Raw genomic sequence first — 16862 nt, 5'->3', positions numbered from 1 at the left:
AAAAGAGCGACTAAGATGATTACGGGGCTGGGGCACCTTCCTTATGAGGAAAGGCTACGGCGTTTGGGCCTCTTCAGCCTAGAAAAGAGACGCTTGAGGGGGGACATGATTGAGACATACAAAATTATGCAGGGAATGGACAGAGTGGATAGGGAGATGCTCTTTACACTCTCACATAATACCAGAACCAGGGGACATCCTCTAAAATTGAGTGTTGGGCGGGTTAGGACAGACAAAAGAAAATATTTCTTTACTCAGCGTGTGGTCGGTCCGTGGAACTCCTTGCCACAGGATGTGGTGCTGGTGTCTAGCTTAGACACCTTTAAAAGGGGATTGGACAAGTTTCTGGAGGAAAAATCCATTACGGGGTACAAGCCATGATGCGTATGCGCAACCTCCTGATTTTAGAAATGGGTTATGTCAGAATGCCAGATGCAAGGGAGGGCACCAGGATGAGGTCTCTTGTTACCTGGTGTGCTCCCTGGGGCATTTGGTGGGCCGCTGTGAGATACAGGAAGCTGGACTAGAAGGGCCTATGGCCTGATCCAGTGGGGCTGTTCTTATGTATTGTCCAAATACTTACAACTTGTATAAAAGCATACCTTCAAAGTATTGTCGAGTTTCAACTTCTCCTTCAAAAGTAATTCATATTCACTATTGCAGGTCTTTATAATGAGGTCTCTTTCTGATAAATCGTTCATCAGCCTTTGCCGTTTCTCATCCCACTGCTGTTGAGCAATGTGAAAGTTTCCTTCAGACTCTTTCAGCTTTTGTCGAAAAGCTACAATCATTGCTATTGACAAGAAGAAACGAGACTATGTGTTAGCGGAACCTCAAGTACTGTTAAAACATTATTGAAAGCAGCATAAATTCTTCTCTCTTCTCCTTAAACATGGGGGGAAAGGCATAAAAGAAACAGCAATATTTTCGAGCTCAGATGTTCTTTCAATATGTACTGTAACAATAAATAAGAAAGATTTTAACCCAGTGTTTCTATTTTATAACACAATAAAAAACATGGCAGAGATAACAGTATGTACACACATTGAGTCTGAATGTTGTGTTCTGAAAACTACACAGGCTCGCCAAGTTATGGATGGCTGCATTGGTGCATTCACACAGGCACAATAGTGCTGGTTCACTAGCACTAGGCCAGCTGTTTCATCTCCTCTACAGAACTGATCCATCCATAAGTGACTTACAGCCCATCCTGCACTCCCGTGGCATGCGGCTTTGCCGCCACATCCAGCATGCCCACAGCAGCCATGGGCGGCACCTCAGAAGAAGGAGACTTTCATCCCCTTCTTCCAGGTAAGGAAACAGAGCTCCACCAGACCTGCCTCCCTCCCTCCCCGCTCCCTTCCCCTGGCACGTCTCCTCCCCACCCTCTCTCCACCCTCCACAAAACGCCTCATCTGTGCCTCCCCCCTGCCCCCACTTACCTTATCTTGCCTCAGCTGTCCATGCGACTGCCAAGCGGTGGAGACTGGGTGCCTGCCCGATGCTAGCCCAGTGCCAGCCAGCGCTGGGCTAGCATGGGTGCTCGCCCAGCAGCACGTTTGCGACAGTGCACGCTGGCGGTAAGCTGGCGCGTCCAGCCCAGGATTGGGCTCTCACAACCCAATCCCATTCCACTTTCCAGTGCTGATGCAGCCGTGCCAGTGGAGCATGCGCTGCATCCTGTTGTGGTGGGGAACATGACAGAGGCCTCCTCAAGGTAAGGTAATGTTTCCATTAGCACTGGAAATTTGGATAGGATTGGGCCCTTAGTGTATATAAAACACAAAGATGTACAGGCAAAACATAAGATCTGTCTTGTAAACGAATCCATAAAAATTACTATCCTACAAAATGATTGTGATGATCTGCCTGCCCAGAAATGCTTGAATTAGTCTTTTGTGCCCTAAAAAAAAAAAAAAAAAAGAACCACCAACATTATAAAGACTTTGACTGGCCTCCAAAAAGACTTCCTGCATTTTCACTATAGCCTCTTCCAAGGCAGAGCAGTAGTATAACTGAGGGGTGGTCATAGGATCCTGGGTAGCCCTATTCTGCAGCTGTCAAGATCCTGCCCCGTTTGCTCATCCGTCTGCCCCATCCAAAAGCAACTGGAGCTGCGCAGCCTTCCTAGGTCTCAGAAGGTCTTAAAAGGTCACTTCTAGTTTTCCTGAAAAACCAGAAGTGAACTTCTAATGCATGGTGTCGAATTTGTTTCATACCGAGGGTCAAATAGTATCCATGATGCCTGCTGAGGACTGGAAGTGATGTCATTACTACGCAGGAACTGATGTCATTAAACAGGTCATAATAAAAAATAAGCACTTTTTTCTTACTTAGGAACTCATTAGCTGCAAACAACAGAAGATAAAATACACAAATCTTGATTATATTTCAAGATATGAGAGAGCCCAATTTTCACATGGACTGCCTTTCAGCAGTAACACCACAGTACTGCTCAGCAGATGAGAGCTTGAGGGCCAGATTAAAAGCTTCCGCGGGCCGCATCCAGCGTTATGTTTGACACCCCTGTTCCAAGGTCTCCCAGAGACCGTGCGCAGCCTCTACAGGTCTCAAATTACCCTCCAGATTACACTAGAGCACAGCTCCGGTTGTATTTAGAAGGGGAAGGGGGACAACCCTGGAAGGCACACCTTCCAGCTACATGGCTGCTGAGTAACCAACATATAAAATGTATGGTCAAAAAAACACAACTGTTCCCTAAAGTATTGTAAAGTAAAAAGGTCCATGGGCATTGAATCTATCTCCAAATCCAATTCCAAAGTGGAATAAAGGAAAAAATATGTTAATGGTTTGAGATAGGTACTCCCCCTACAGAATTTCTTGTCTTTTGTGTAATGATTTTCTCTAAATAAAAAATTACAGTCAGAGAGATCAGTCTCTTTCAAATCAGGCAGCTTCCGACTGCCTGTGCCTCTGATGCAAAATAAATCCTCAATTTAAACAAGCAAGAAATTGCAAAAAAACTAAAAAAACAACAACTGATAACCTAAGGAAGGGAATGCCCTGCAAGACAAAAAATGGGGGAGCCAGGATTTATCTTACATACAATAACTATGTCTATAGCACCACTGCTGTGCATATGCTTTACAGAAAGTCGTAAAGCAACAATGGAGAGAATCCCTGCCCCCAAGGAGTTTACAATCTAAATTCAACAGAGGGATTGAAGATCCCTCAGTCAAATATTCTGTAAATGTGTTCTATTGGCTCTTATGATATATTAGCACAGTTTACTGCTATGCACAGAGGATTTTTTAGATTATTTATAAAATACTACATAAGCTACTTTTCTGTCCCAGATGTTAGACACCTAATGTGGCTATCATTGTATAAAAAAAAAAAAGACAAAACCATCAAGACAGCAAATATCTTAAGAACTAACATCTTAAAGATGTATATAAAAAAAGAAAATGTAACATTTTGTAGCCAGAATTGAACATAAGGGGGTGGGAAGAAAATAATTTTTCTCCTTTGTAGACTACAGGACCATAACCAACAGCACACTTCTGCTGTAGAACTACTGGAAGTGTAGCCATTTCACAACATTTTGTGACTGCTGCAACTACGCGCTATTGAGCCTAACAAATCAACCAGACAGAGAGAGGCGAAGTTCATTTCTAATCATTTTAAAATATGTAATTAAGAGCTTTTCTTTAAAAAAGGAAATAAAAATATTGGGGTGGGGGAACATCGACTTCCTGAGGAAGTCAATGAAGAAAGGCCACAAGCCCATAGGAGAACCCTTCAGACTGTGCATCTTGGCAGATCTCAGAACAGGCATTATAAGCACCAACCCCAAACAATCAAGACAGAGAAATCTCTATGCAACTGGGGGGGGGGGGGAATACATTAATTAACTAGGAGAAGCCAGAGAAGGCACAGATGCAGGACTGACTACTGGTTACAGCTTCTAAGCCAGAAATTAAACAAAAGGAAAATGCTTGACAACTACATCTTCATTATACTGTATATTGATCACCACAATGGCTAGTGGGGTGAAAAAAGATGCAAAAAGTCAAAAGCTTTTTAGCTGAATTTTTCACACAAAAAACCTTTTATGTGCAGTTAGCACAAAATGGTTTGAAAGAAATCTGGTGCCTTTTACAATGTCAAGATGTTTTGCTATTGTGTACAGAAGAAAAAAGCAGGTCAAATGTGAAGCCAGGCTCTAAGGGGTTTTTTAAGTGGTATAGAGGCAGTGTCTGAAATATGAACTCCAGAATAAACATTAAGCCCATAATTAAAGATGTAGGATAACAGACTCTTGTCAACAGTCAGGTTTTCAGGGTGTTTTTCTTTTTAAAAGCAACAAAATCGGAATCATAAGCAATGAGAAAAAAGCGAACCATGAAAGGAACCCATTGTAGAATGAAAATGCTAGTTAGATGAGGTGCTTCACCAAATGAAACTCTAGTTTTCTTCAGGAGAGGGAAGGTGAGTGAATGGACTAGTGAAGAACAGGGAAGGAAGCACAGCAGTTGCATCTTCTCTCAGGGGCTTGAGAGGAATACAAAGAGACTTTTATCCTAAGGAGGGAGGAAATTTGAGGAAGTGAACTCCCTCACCACCATCTCCTTAGCATAGCAGCCTTTATGCCCCCCCCCCCAAATTTACTTCAGAGGATTAGGAGAATCCCCAGAACAGAACTGTGTAATGCACAGAAGTCTGCAAAATAAAGGGAAATTCAAAAAATTCCCCCCTCCGCATGCAAATGGAAGTACTTTCCATTTGCAGAAGACAAACTTAGCTGAAGTTTCCAAGTAAATCCTGTCAACAGCTGTTGGTCATTTTATTTACTTTAGGTAGTAAGATACAGGGCAGCCCTCAGTATCTACAGGGAATCTGTTCCCAGACCCGCTGCAGATACCAAAACCAGCGGATGTTCAAATCCGTGGATGAGGCACCCTATTGCCCTCCAAAAACAACTGGAGCAGTGCTCAGGTCATATCCAGAGGGCTTTTTGAGGAATGAAAAGCATGATTTGCAGTCTTTGGCCAAAAACTGGAAGTTGTGCTTTTGGGCCTTCCAAAGTCCTTCTGAGGGTTGGGGAGGCTGCGCATAGCCCCAACCCTCAGAAGGCCCTTTGGATGCTCGGGTTATGTTTGGAGAGCAACAGGTGACTCACCCCGCAAGTTTTGAACCCATGGATATTCAAATCCATGGATACCAAATCTGCATATACGAAGGCCGTCTGTTTAGGACATACAATCATAAACAGAAGACTAGTAGGTTGAACCAAAGCTGCGAACAGCAAGTGTGATCAGCAGAACCAAGGTCCCTTACAGCTCATACTAAAGGACCACAGGATAATTATTGGGGTTGGTCTTGAAACTTACCTTGAAGCTGTTCAATTTGTTTATTTGCATCACATAACTTGTCTTCCAATGAACACCTTTCCAGACCAACTTCCTTCCTTGCAACAGCAAGTTCATATTCAAGACTTTGTCTCAGAGCCTCACCCTTCTCAACTTCTGCTCGCAACTTGGCAACTTGGCTTTCATAATTTGATAGCTGTGAAAGAAATAGATTTAAGCAATCCATCACAGACAAAATTGCTTGTAAATAAACACCACAAGAAATACCCAATTAAGTAAGCACTTTCACATTTAGAAATTCCCAAGCATAATAATCCAATCCAAGAGTAATTTATAAAATCAGCTTAATATCTCTTTTGCCCATTTCATTTATCTATTTCAGTGGTTCCAAAATGTTTTAGTATCAGGATGCTCCCCCCAAGTAACACATTGTTTCACCCTAGAGCAAGGGTGCCCAAACCCCGGCCCTGGGGCCATTTGCGACCCTCGAGGACTCCCAATCTGGCCCTCAGGGAGCTCCTAGTCTCCAATGAACCTCTGGCCCTCCAGAGATTCTCTGGAGCCTGTGCTGGCCTGATTCAACTGCTCTCAGTGTGATGGCCAGCTGTTTGACCTCTCATGTGAGCTATGGAATAAGGGCTCTCTCCACTGCTTGCTGTTTCACATCTGTGATGCAGCAGTGGCAGCAAACGTTGGCCTTGCTTTGTGCAAAGCCTTTTATAGGCGTTGAGCTATTGCAAGACCTTCATTCATTCATATAAGTTCCATATTCATTTATTGAAATTTATTCAAATTTGAAATGTAAATTAATTCTTTTTTTTTCCCGGCCCCAGACACAGTGTCAGAGAGATGATGTGGCCCTCCTGCCAAAAGGTTTGGACACCCCTGCCTTAGAGGCACATAGCCTAATCTACCCTCTCAGTTTCGCAATCCACCAAAAATTGGGTTGTTACCTGTCATATACAAAGGGGGGGTTTGGGTGCTCAGCGTTCTTGGTTTTCGAACCCTAAAGCCCTTAAAGCCCCTTGCCCAGTAGTACTGCCACCACCCTGTACTGCCACCCACCCTCTAGGCTTAATTTTACCCCTTGCAGGCACTGAGCTCTTTCTCCAGTTAAAGCCTCAGTCCTCAAGTTACTAGACCTCAATGAGCACTTGGTAGCTTGCTGAACGGCTAGGCAGGATTCTGAACCTTTGCCCCCAACAGACAATGAGACAACTTAGTAAAAGATATTTTAGTTTATTAAGTACATAAGGTTACACAGGCCTTTGGAAAGGCCTTTGGAAAGGCCTTTGGAAAGGCCTTTGGAACTGCAACAGAAGGCATCTATCTCCGGACCAGATCAGACGGAAAGCTCTTCAACCTCTCCAGACTGAGAGCAAAATCCAAAGTCCAGCTGAAATGTCTGCGTGACTTCCTCTTTGCCGACGATGCAGCTGTCACTACCCACTCTGCCAAAGATCTCCAGCAGCTCATGGATCGTTTTAGCAAGGCCTGCCAAGATTTTGGACTGACAATCAGCCTGAAGAAAACACAGGTCATGGTTCAGGATGTGGACTCACCTCCCTGCATTACAATCTCTGAGCATGAACTGGAGGTTGTCCATGACTTTGTGTACCTTGGCTCAACGATCTCCGACACTCTTTCTCTCGATACCGAGCTAAACAAGCGCATCGGTAAAGCAGCTACCACGTTTTCCAGACTCACAAAGAGAGTCTGGGCCAACAAGAAGCTGACGGAACATACCAAGATCCAGGTCTACAGAGCTTGCGTCCTGAGTACACTTCTGTACTGCAGCGAGTCATGGACTCTTCACTCACAACAGGAGAGGAAACTGAGCGCTTTCCACATGCGCTGCCTCCGACGCATCCTCGGCATCACCTGGCAGGACAAAGTTCCAAACAACACAGTCCTGGAACGTGCTGGAATCCCTAGCATGTATTCACTGCTGAAACAGAGACGCCTGCGTTGGCTTGGTCATGTCGTGAGAATGGATGATGGCCGGATCCCAAAGGATCTCCTCTATGGAGAACTCGTGCAAGGAAAGCGCCCTACAGGTAGACCACAGCTGCGATACAAGGACATCTGCAAGAGGGATCTGAAGGCCTTAGGGATGGACCTCAACTAGTGGGAAACCCTGGCCTCTGAGCGGCCCGCTTGGAGGCAGGCTGTGCAGCATGGCCTTTCCCAGTTTGAAGAGACACTTTGCCAACAGTCTGAGGCAAAGAGGCAAAGAAGGAAGGCCCATAGCCAGGGAGACAGACCAGGGACAGACTGCACTTGCTCCCGGTGTGGAAGGGATTGTCACTCCCGGATTGGCCTTTTCAGCCACACTAGACGCTGTGCCAGAACCACCTTTCAGAGCACGATACCATAGTCTTTCGAGACTGAAGGTTGCCAATACTACTAAGGTTACACACTCTACAATAAGGCAGCAAATGCTAAAGGCATAAACATCTAGGAAACATATCAGCAATAAAATAATAAAGCTAGCTGGCTATCTCTGTTAATACCCATCTCTCACCTGGGTCAGTTATTCTTGTAGATCTCTTAGCTCCAGGGCTACCTATGGGGCCAGGTGCCCATGATGGACAATGGAGCTCACACATGTGCAGGATGTTGCACCCAAAACTCTGTTCAAGAAGGACGCCCACACACCCCCTGGGCACTCATTATTATACTTCATATGCTGATATACTGAGGTGACTTCATACTTATTAGACTGTCCAATCAGAAACCTTGAGGAACTGAACCTTCTGGAAGTTGGTCTGGTTGTTAACCCTTCATAGTTCTTACCCCTCCCAACTAGAGATCCACAGCTGCACTCAATCACCCTTGATAAGGAGCCTCTCTGTCTGCTAAGGTGCTAAACATTCCAATTGGTTGTAATTCTTGTTATCTGTTCTTCCTGGCCAGCAAAGGAGAGACAACAAATCCTTTTGTTTATTTACTCACATTTCTGCAGCTGAGAACTGCTAGCAACTTCTCTGTTACACTTCTAGTTTGGTTCAGGCTTCCCATGCCAACCTAGGCCTAATGTACTTATTCATGACATGATCCACTGGTGGGCCATGGACCCACATTTTGGGAACTGCTGATCTATTTTAAGATGTCAATGTCCCTAAAATATTATTACAAATACTTGCAATTTCCTCATCTGAAAATGCTTTATAAATTAGATCTACTGTAAGTATCAACAAGAAAACCCAGCATACACAGCGTATACAAAGGCCCATATTTCCATCTGCCCTCTGGAAATATGAAAGTCTATTCCTGGAGCAGCGGCCTGCTTTACAAAATGGCAAACTGCTTTTAAAACTGCATGCTTTTAATCTGCTGCTATGTATTTTATCATGTTTTTATTATTTTTAATTGTTTTGTATTTTTAATGTTTATTTGTATCTTTGTTTGTATTTTAAATTGATTGTTAGTCGCCTTAGGTGCCCTTTGGGAAGAAAGGCGGAATACAAATCTAATTAATTAATTTAAATTAATTAATAAAATTGAAATGGGTTTCAAAAATCAGATTGTGATATGGAATTCATTATTCAAAGAAGTGAAAGCTCTCATGAGGTATACCTAAAATAGCTCTTTGGCTCTCGGACAACCCTCAGAAAAGGAAATCATGAAAGGAAAACAGAAAAGGAAAACCGTCAGGAAAGGATAAATCAACGTAATAAAATAAAAATTCCATCCTACAAGAAATGTAGTTATACCTCTTCTCCCCTATTAAAGAAGAAAAGAGAAAGCTCCATAGTCAGAGACATTTGGGTGTAGTAACTCACCTGTCTCATCTACATGCTGTGGTTCTCAAACCTTTTGGAAAATTTACTTCCTATGTAAGTTTTTGCGGGGCAGGGGTGAGGGCAGCAACATGATCCCCAGGATCGCATCACTGAGGGGGGCCCTTTTACTCACATAGTGCTGTAGCAGGCACCAGGAGCTGTGGGGAGCCCTGCACAGCCCTCCACAAGGCTCCCCAAGGCTTGGAATGTTGAGAAAAAAAGTACAAACCACCTACTGGTTGCATTCACAAACCAGAAGTTGTTTGCATTGACTTTTTTATCAACATACCAAGCCTTGGAGAGCCCTGTGGAGGGCTGTGTGGGGCTCTCCGCAGCTCCTGGAGCCTGCTACAACCCTACATGAGTAAAAGGATCCCACCTCCTGACAGGATCCTGGAGACTGCATCACTGCCTCTCCCCAGGGACAGGGGAAACTTTACACAAACTGGTATGTTGTGACCCACCAGTTTGACATAGATCTGTTCACCTCCAACAGGGCAATCCTAGGCATGTCTACTCAGAGGTAAGTTCCACTGTGTTCATCAGGGCTTACTCCTAGGAAATGTGTATTGAATTGCAGCCCAAGTTACTCCCTGATAATCAAAGAGGCACACAATAACTCTCAATCTCATGCTATACAAATCTAAGGAGTGGCTTCAATTCATAGCTTTGACTTTATAAGGGTTAAAACAGGTACACCTATTTCTTGATAGAACAAACCAAAACTGGAGTTCCCATATGTCACAGCAATGTGACCATGGAACAAAAGATTGACAGAACTGCAGTGGTGAAGCTGAGATATACAGCAAGGCACATCTCATACGAATTTGTGAATATACACCACCAAATAAACAGACATTTACTCTGAAGAACCTGAGTGCAAAAGAATTAGTATTGAAATCTTCCAACATGGACCAAACCAAGAAACTTTGGAAACAACAGATGGAGATAGAGATATCATTGCTTCTGCTAGCACCAGTAAGGCAATTAATGAGAAGACTCCTGATGATTTAGCACGAGTAGGAGAGCCTGTTAAACAAGTTAAACTTGGTAAATATCCAAAGAACAAAGATGGCAGATCATTCAGATCAGAATGGTTTCAACATTTTAAGTGGTTAGAATATTCTTCAAAACTACATGCTGCATTTTGCTATCCATGTCACCAATTTGTTCTATCTACTAAAGAGCCAGCTTACATAAAAAAGGGACTTAGCAATTGGAAGGCTGCATTGGATAAAACTAAATCATCTGAGACCCACTTGCAGGCTATGTTAATGTGATCTGAAAGAAACCAAAGAAATGATTCAAACACATCTATTTCAACTCTAATTAATGACAATGTGCTTGAAAAACATAGGTATTACATTTCAAGCATTGTTGAAATCATTCAGTTTCTTGTAGCTAATGAGCTTCCAATGAGGGGAATATACAACATTGAAGAACATGTGGAGGAAAGTTTATTTAAAAACCTTTTCAAATATACCCTCAAAAGGACCCAAAACTAGCTGAATCTTATAAAATTATTCCAAAGAATGCCACTTACCAATCCCCAGAAATTCAAAATGAAATAGTTAAAGTAATGACTGATCTCATTCAAGAGGAAGTTTCCAATGATAAAGAATGCAGATGTTACATTTTTTCTGTCTTGGAGGATGGAACAAAAGACAAAAATCGAAGAGAAAATATAGCAATTACTACTAGATAAGTTAAAGATGGTGAAATTTACGAATCCATGCTATCCATAGAGACAACAACTGTTTTGGATGCTGAGACTTTTACAAACACAACTTTAGGTACATTCCGAAGGTATGGTTTAAATCCTAACAATCTGTTGAGCCAATGTTAAGATGGAGCATCAGTTATGAGTGGCAAGAAAGGTGGTGTCCAGGCATTAATTAAAAAAAAAATGAAGAAAGAAATTCCATAAGTCCATTGTTTTAACCACAGGCTGCATTTAGTTGTAGTTAAAGCAGCTGAAGTTGTGCCAATGGTGAGGGCATTTTTTGGACAATGTGTGGAATTATACAACTTTTTGTCCCGTGGGGTAGTAGCTGCTGAGTATGAAGGCAAAGCTCTTTCTCGTCTGCTGGAACAGAGATGATCAGGACATCATCAGGTGTGTAGGACAATTTTTGAAGAATACAAACATATGAGAAACTCTTGCACTAATATCAATAAATAATGGAAAAAGATTTGCTGGGGAAGATGTGGTTCTTAGCACTGGTCTGCATCTTATAATGCGGAAGCAAGAGTTTAGATTTTGTCTAGTAGTAATGGAAAATATTTTGGAAATTCTTTCACCAGTAGATAAGGGACTCCAAAGTCATGACATTTCCTTGGAGCAGGCCTATAACTTAATTCAAGCTACAGAAAGTTCACTAGAAGACTTAAACAGTGAGACTTTGAAATCAATTCTGCAGGAAACATCAAAATTGGCTAAAGAGGAAGAAGTAAAAATGCCAAGGAAAAGGAAATTTAATTCCTTACTTGATGATTATGCGGTGTCTGAAACAACAGGTAACAGAGCATCATGTAGTGACACACACAGTAAGCATGCTTCTGACTCTTTTGAAATTCTGGATGTAGTGCTAGCCAAAATAAAAAGAAGTTTTCACAACAATGAAGAGATTCTTCAGGCAATAATTGCAGCAGAAAATTTAGATGATGAAAATGGTAGGCTTAGGTATCTGAAAAATTTCAATATTACCATTCCAAGTAAAGAAGAAATGAAAGTACAAAAACGTTTCCTTGAGAAGAACAAAACTGAAAAGTGAAATTTCTTCAGTGAAATATATAAACACAGGAGTGCCTTTGAAGATTGTTACAGTATGTTAGCGGCGGTAAGAACTTTTGCATGTAGCACAGCAGTTTGTGAATCCACCTTCTCAGTGCTTACACGAATTAACAAACCTCAAAGACTATCAATGTCTCACTCACGAATGGTTAATTTAGTATACCTAGCTTTTGAGCTAAAGAGAACCAAGAATTTAAGTGCAGAAAAGGTTCTAAGAAGATTCAATTCTCAGAAAGATAGGAGAATTCAGCTCTACTAGGTAGTTTCAAATCTTCTGTACCTTGCTTTTTAAAAGTAATGAATAATGTAAAAAACTAATGTTCCATGGCGTTGCTATATTTTACTTCAATATCTTTCCTCTTGCTTTAGGTAAAGTAAATTTACTTTTGTCATCAGCAAATGAAAGGCTTTCAATACAAGTAAATACTACCTGTATCATAGTGATATGTTTTACTTTTGCAGTGTTGCAAGTCTGTGTATTGCACTGGTGTTCAAAATGAAAGGACAAGTTGCATGTTGTTTCTATGCAGACAAATAGATTTTACATTGCATACAGAGATGCATTTATTCTGTGCAGATCATTGTTAGATTGCTTTACAGATAATGAATGCATCTTTCAAAAAAAAAAAAAAAACACAACCCAAAGTATTTCCTCCTAATGAAATTTGGGTTAGTTATAGGTCTTTGATGTTTCTCCATACTTAGCCTTCATTTTGCACACCAGTATAGATAGCTGACATAATTGCCCCCCCCCCACCTTTAGAATCCTGGTTACGGGCCTGGTGGACAGGCGGTGAACTGATGCCCACCACCTCCCTCCCACTCCATCGCTACAGATGAAGCCAGCCTCTTTACCACCTCTTTCCTCCATACAGCTTCTTAATCAAAGGAGGAATGCAAGGCACACTGGGAGAGCACCCTGTTTTGCCTTCTTTCTGTAAAGAGCATGTGCAGAGGAAGGAATGAGATCATTGCAGCAATCTGGTTCCCACACCTTCCTTCACCAGGCACTTTAAAAGAGCTTGGTTGAGGAAAGAGCAAGATCACTTGTTCCTTTGTGGGACCTCTTTAAACAAAGGAGGAAATGTAGCACATGCTGGGAGCAACTCTGGCATGCTTCACATTTCATGTTTTGACTCAAAAGTTCACATGGAAGATGGAGTCAGATAAGGGATGGAGGAGCTGGTGGGCTGGTGGCAGCAGAGCTATATGCAGTCTTCAGCTGGCCCTGAAGGCATAGCACATTACCTATGTGCTAAGAAAAGTTTGCATCAAGATGAACCACTTACTGCTGCATTATGTTTTGTAGTTAAATCCAGTTTCTCCTTCTTGGCTTGATGGAGCTTCCTTCTCAGATCTTCCTTAGTATCCATTTCAGGCTCACTGCAATTGTGTAGAAACTTCTTTCCACAGTGCCTGCTTGAAAATACAAGGATTTAAAGCAATTACATTATATTTCTCCTATTCTTCCTCCAAGGACCTTAAAGAGGCACATACAATTATCTTTCCTCCATTTTATACAGCAAGAAACTGCTGACTGAAAATCTATTAGGAAATTTAGTTCCATTTGTTTTGGCTTACATTAAGACAGGGGTTTCTTATCTCACTACATCCAGAAGGACTGGATGATGTAAATAATCTTTAGTGTTACTTAAGAATAATCACCCTTTGTGCTTCTCCCATTTTCATGGCCATTTGATCCATTTGTTCATAGGTCTGAGTCCACCATGAATGTTCTAGTAGGAAACCATTGTTCCTACCTGAATGTTTTAGTTAATTCAGCACAGCCAGGGAGAGTATTATTTTTCTACATATTAGTATGTTAAAGAAATACTGTAAGCTCCTTGGGTGACTGCCTCCTAATGGGAATTAAATAAACTGTTGTGAATCATCACTGAACTTTAATAATCATCACCAGCTACACCTCTTCTTGCCCACACAGTCCTCTGATTTCACAATTTATCATTTTTCCCCTTTCTTTCTCTTTTCCTGTGTGTGTGTCTATAGGCACCTGCCAACTGTGGGTAACACTTCATAATCTGATGAAATGGACTGTAGCCCATGAAAGCTTATGCTGAAATAAATTTGTCGGTCCTTTAAGGTGCTACAGTACTCTTTCACCAAGAATGCTGCATTGCTTTAACACCTAAAAAGCAATTCTTTCACAACACACCATCACTAATCTAGTCACATAGTTATAAAATTGATTCAACTTATAGTTACAATAATTTAAATCATGTTTAAACATACTCCACCAGCAAATATAAAATAAGCAGGAGAGATCATTACAATATATGCTTATCAAAGAGGGAATGTATTATGGAAGATCTCAACAGAGCAAAGAATTATTGGAAACTAGAAGATGCTAAAACTAAAACTGCCATTTGCCTGGGACTGATGAAACAAGTGGAGGCAGCCTGTAAGATAAGCATGTAGGCCCTGTAGCAACCCTGTAAAGCAAGAGCATTTTCATAAAGGTAAGCCTTTAAATCATGTTAATGGGCATGGGGGGGGCCTGTATTCTCCAGAAACCAATCAACAGGCTAGACTCAACTAGCTCCTATGATAAAAATGCTGACATTACCCAGCAGCAATGCTTCACAGATATGACACATGTGAACTTCAGTGGTATAACTTCATCAACTGGGATTTTGAGAGGTAGTGATTCTTTTTTCCTTTAACACACATGAGATACATGCATGTTGTGATTTGTGAAGACAACAGCAAAACAGTGTGATGCAGTAGTATAAGAATTATGTCTACTGCATCATAATTACCACTAGGGAGCAGGTAAACTAGCTTGGGGGTTCATAGGATGCCACCCCTGCCTAAAACACAATGGCCTTTTTAAGATGCACCACAGGATGACTTACTGGGTGGATAGCTGGTCCTCTGGAGACTTCAGCCAGGTGCATTAACTGTCCAGAAACTTAGGCTGCCACATAGTCTACACAGGGGTGTCCATAGTTTTTGGCAGGAGGGCCACATCATCTCTCTGACATTGTGTTGGGGGCCGGGTGGGGCGGAAGAATTAATTTACATTTAAAATTTGAATAAATTTACATAAGTTTACATAAATGAATATATTAAAGATGAACTTACATGAATGAATGAAGGTCTTGCAATAGCTCAAGGCCTATAAAAGGATTGCACAAAGCAAGACTGGCCTTTCCTTTGCTGCCCCTACTGCATCACAGATGTGAAACAGCAAGCAGTGGAGGGAGCCCTCATCCCATAGCTCACATGAGAGGTCAAACAGTCGCCCTCATGCTGAAAGCAGTTGCATCGGGCCAGTGAGGGCTCCAGCAAGTCTCTGGAGGGCCAGAGGCTCATTGGAGACTGGGGGCTCCCTGAGGGCTGCATTGGGAGTCCTCAAGGGCCACAAGTGGCCCCAGGGCTGGGGTTTGGGCACTCCTGGTCTACATAGACAACAGGCACTCCTTACAGTTACAGCCACTTCAGGGGATCTATTTTAAAGTACCAATGACGGAATAAGCAATTTTCTGTTTTCACTCATTGGGACTGGTGACACATTACCAGAAAGAGGGTGTGCTATTTTGCCATGGGAAGTGATTTGTTAGATGGCCCCACCCCATGCGACCGGCCTTTTCCCTTACATTACAGGAAATGGCATGGAAGCAGCCACAGTTGGTAATGCATTAATCAAGCCATATCTCCAATGAATGAAGACAAAGAAGGAAATTAATTGGTTTTAATGAAGTCAAGGGAAAACAAACAAATAGCAGATGAACACAGCTTGCAGTTTAATTACTGTACTGTTAGCATTATTGTAAGATGAATACTCATAATTACCATAGCACTATCTTTTGCACATTAAAAATATGACTTCTTAGAAATCAGGCATAATTCTTACCTCACAAACACTTGTTCAAAACCTCAAAGAAAAGCAGGAGGCTAAAGCAAAAAAAGAATGCAACAGACTCTTGATCTGGTGGGACTGTTAGTGATGTTACTATGACAGCCACACCCAAAGGAATCAACAAAGGAAAGAAAGGTTTAAAGAAAAAAGCATGGAGATCTAAAAGAACAGAAGCATTGTTAGAGTGCTTTAATTAAATAGTTATAATATTAAGAAGATTAAGTAAATGAAAAAGGTTTTTAAATAATTGTGATGGTCATAATTGCAATTATGCATTGCAAGAAGCAGGAAAATATATAATTTAACAGGGTAAAATCCTTAAATAACCCAGTAGTTTCCAAACTGTGAGCCATGACTCCCTGGGGAGCCACAAAACCAGCCAGGAGAGCCACAGAAATCTTGCAAAAAAACCTCACAGGTACAAGATACAATGTACAGAATTGTAGCCCTAATGGACAGCTGCAGCCAATGGCCCAGAAGGTCAAGGGAGCCACCAGCAAAAAAAGTTTGGGAACCACTGAAATAACCTATTTAAATTAAATCAGCAAACCTCCCTTCATCCTTCATTATATTACACATAAAGGCCACAATCCTACAGAGCCATCATATAGCTGTTTACTCTGATGCAAGTTCTACTATGTTCAGTGGGGTCTTACTAATCAGTACATACAGCACTGCAGCTACTCACAGACTGAATGGCTCTGTCTTTAAAATGGAAATGTTAATAGCCTATCACATCATTGTTGTGAGGCAACTAAATTAGCTACTTTAACCATTAGAGATGTTAATGGTTCTTAATACCATTAACAACTGCTTCAGCTTATAGATTCCAAATTGTTACTGGGAACCCATGCAAACATGTGCCAAAAGAAAGTGCTCTGTATTTCAAAATACAGATTGGATCCTAACCTTGCATTCCATAAACAGAAGCACCTTCTGTTCAAAGAAGAAGAGTTACACACAGAAAGACCCCCTTCCATGAACAAAAAGAGCTTCTGTTCAGAGTGAAAGGTCAGAATGTTTGATCATAGGCAGTAACATGAAGTGATGTCTAGTGTTCAGAGCTATCA

General features: G+C 41.7%; 1 protein-coding gene across 1 annotated transcript in view; it reads right to left on the bottom strand.

The window, feature by feature from the left end:
- Positions 1–13285, bottom strand: part of CCDC171 (coiled-coil domain containing 171) — a 121171-nt gene extending 107886 nt beyond the window's left edge. The window contains exons 1-3 of the mRNA XM_066612584.1: positions 13202–13285; positions 5355–5529; positions 603–793 (exon numbers count right to left, since the gene is read on the bottom strand). Of these exons, the coding sequence (XP_066468681.1) occupies positions 603–793; positions 5355–5529; positions 13202–13285 (450 nt within the window). The remainder of the gene's footprint in view (positions 1–602; positions 794–5354; positions 5530–13201) is intronic.
- Positions 13286–16862: the final 3577 nt, after the last annotated feature.

Source organism: Tiliqua scincoides, chromosome 2 (assembly GCF_035046505.1).
Source record: "Tiliqua scincoides isolate rTilSci1 chromosome 2, rTilSci1.hap2, whole genome shotgun sequence".
NCBI lineage: Eukaryota > Metazoa > Chordata > Lepidosauria > Squamata > Scincidae > Tiliqua > Tiliqua scincoides.
The sequence above is the reverse complement of the archived record's forward strand: the minus strand, read 5'-3'. Positions and strand labels throughout refer to the sequence as shown.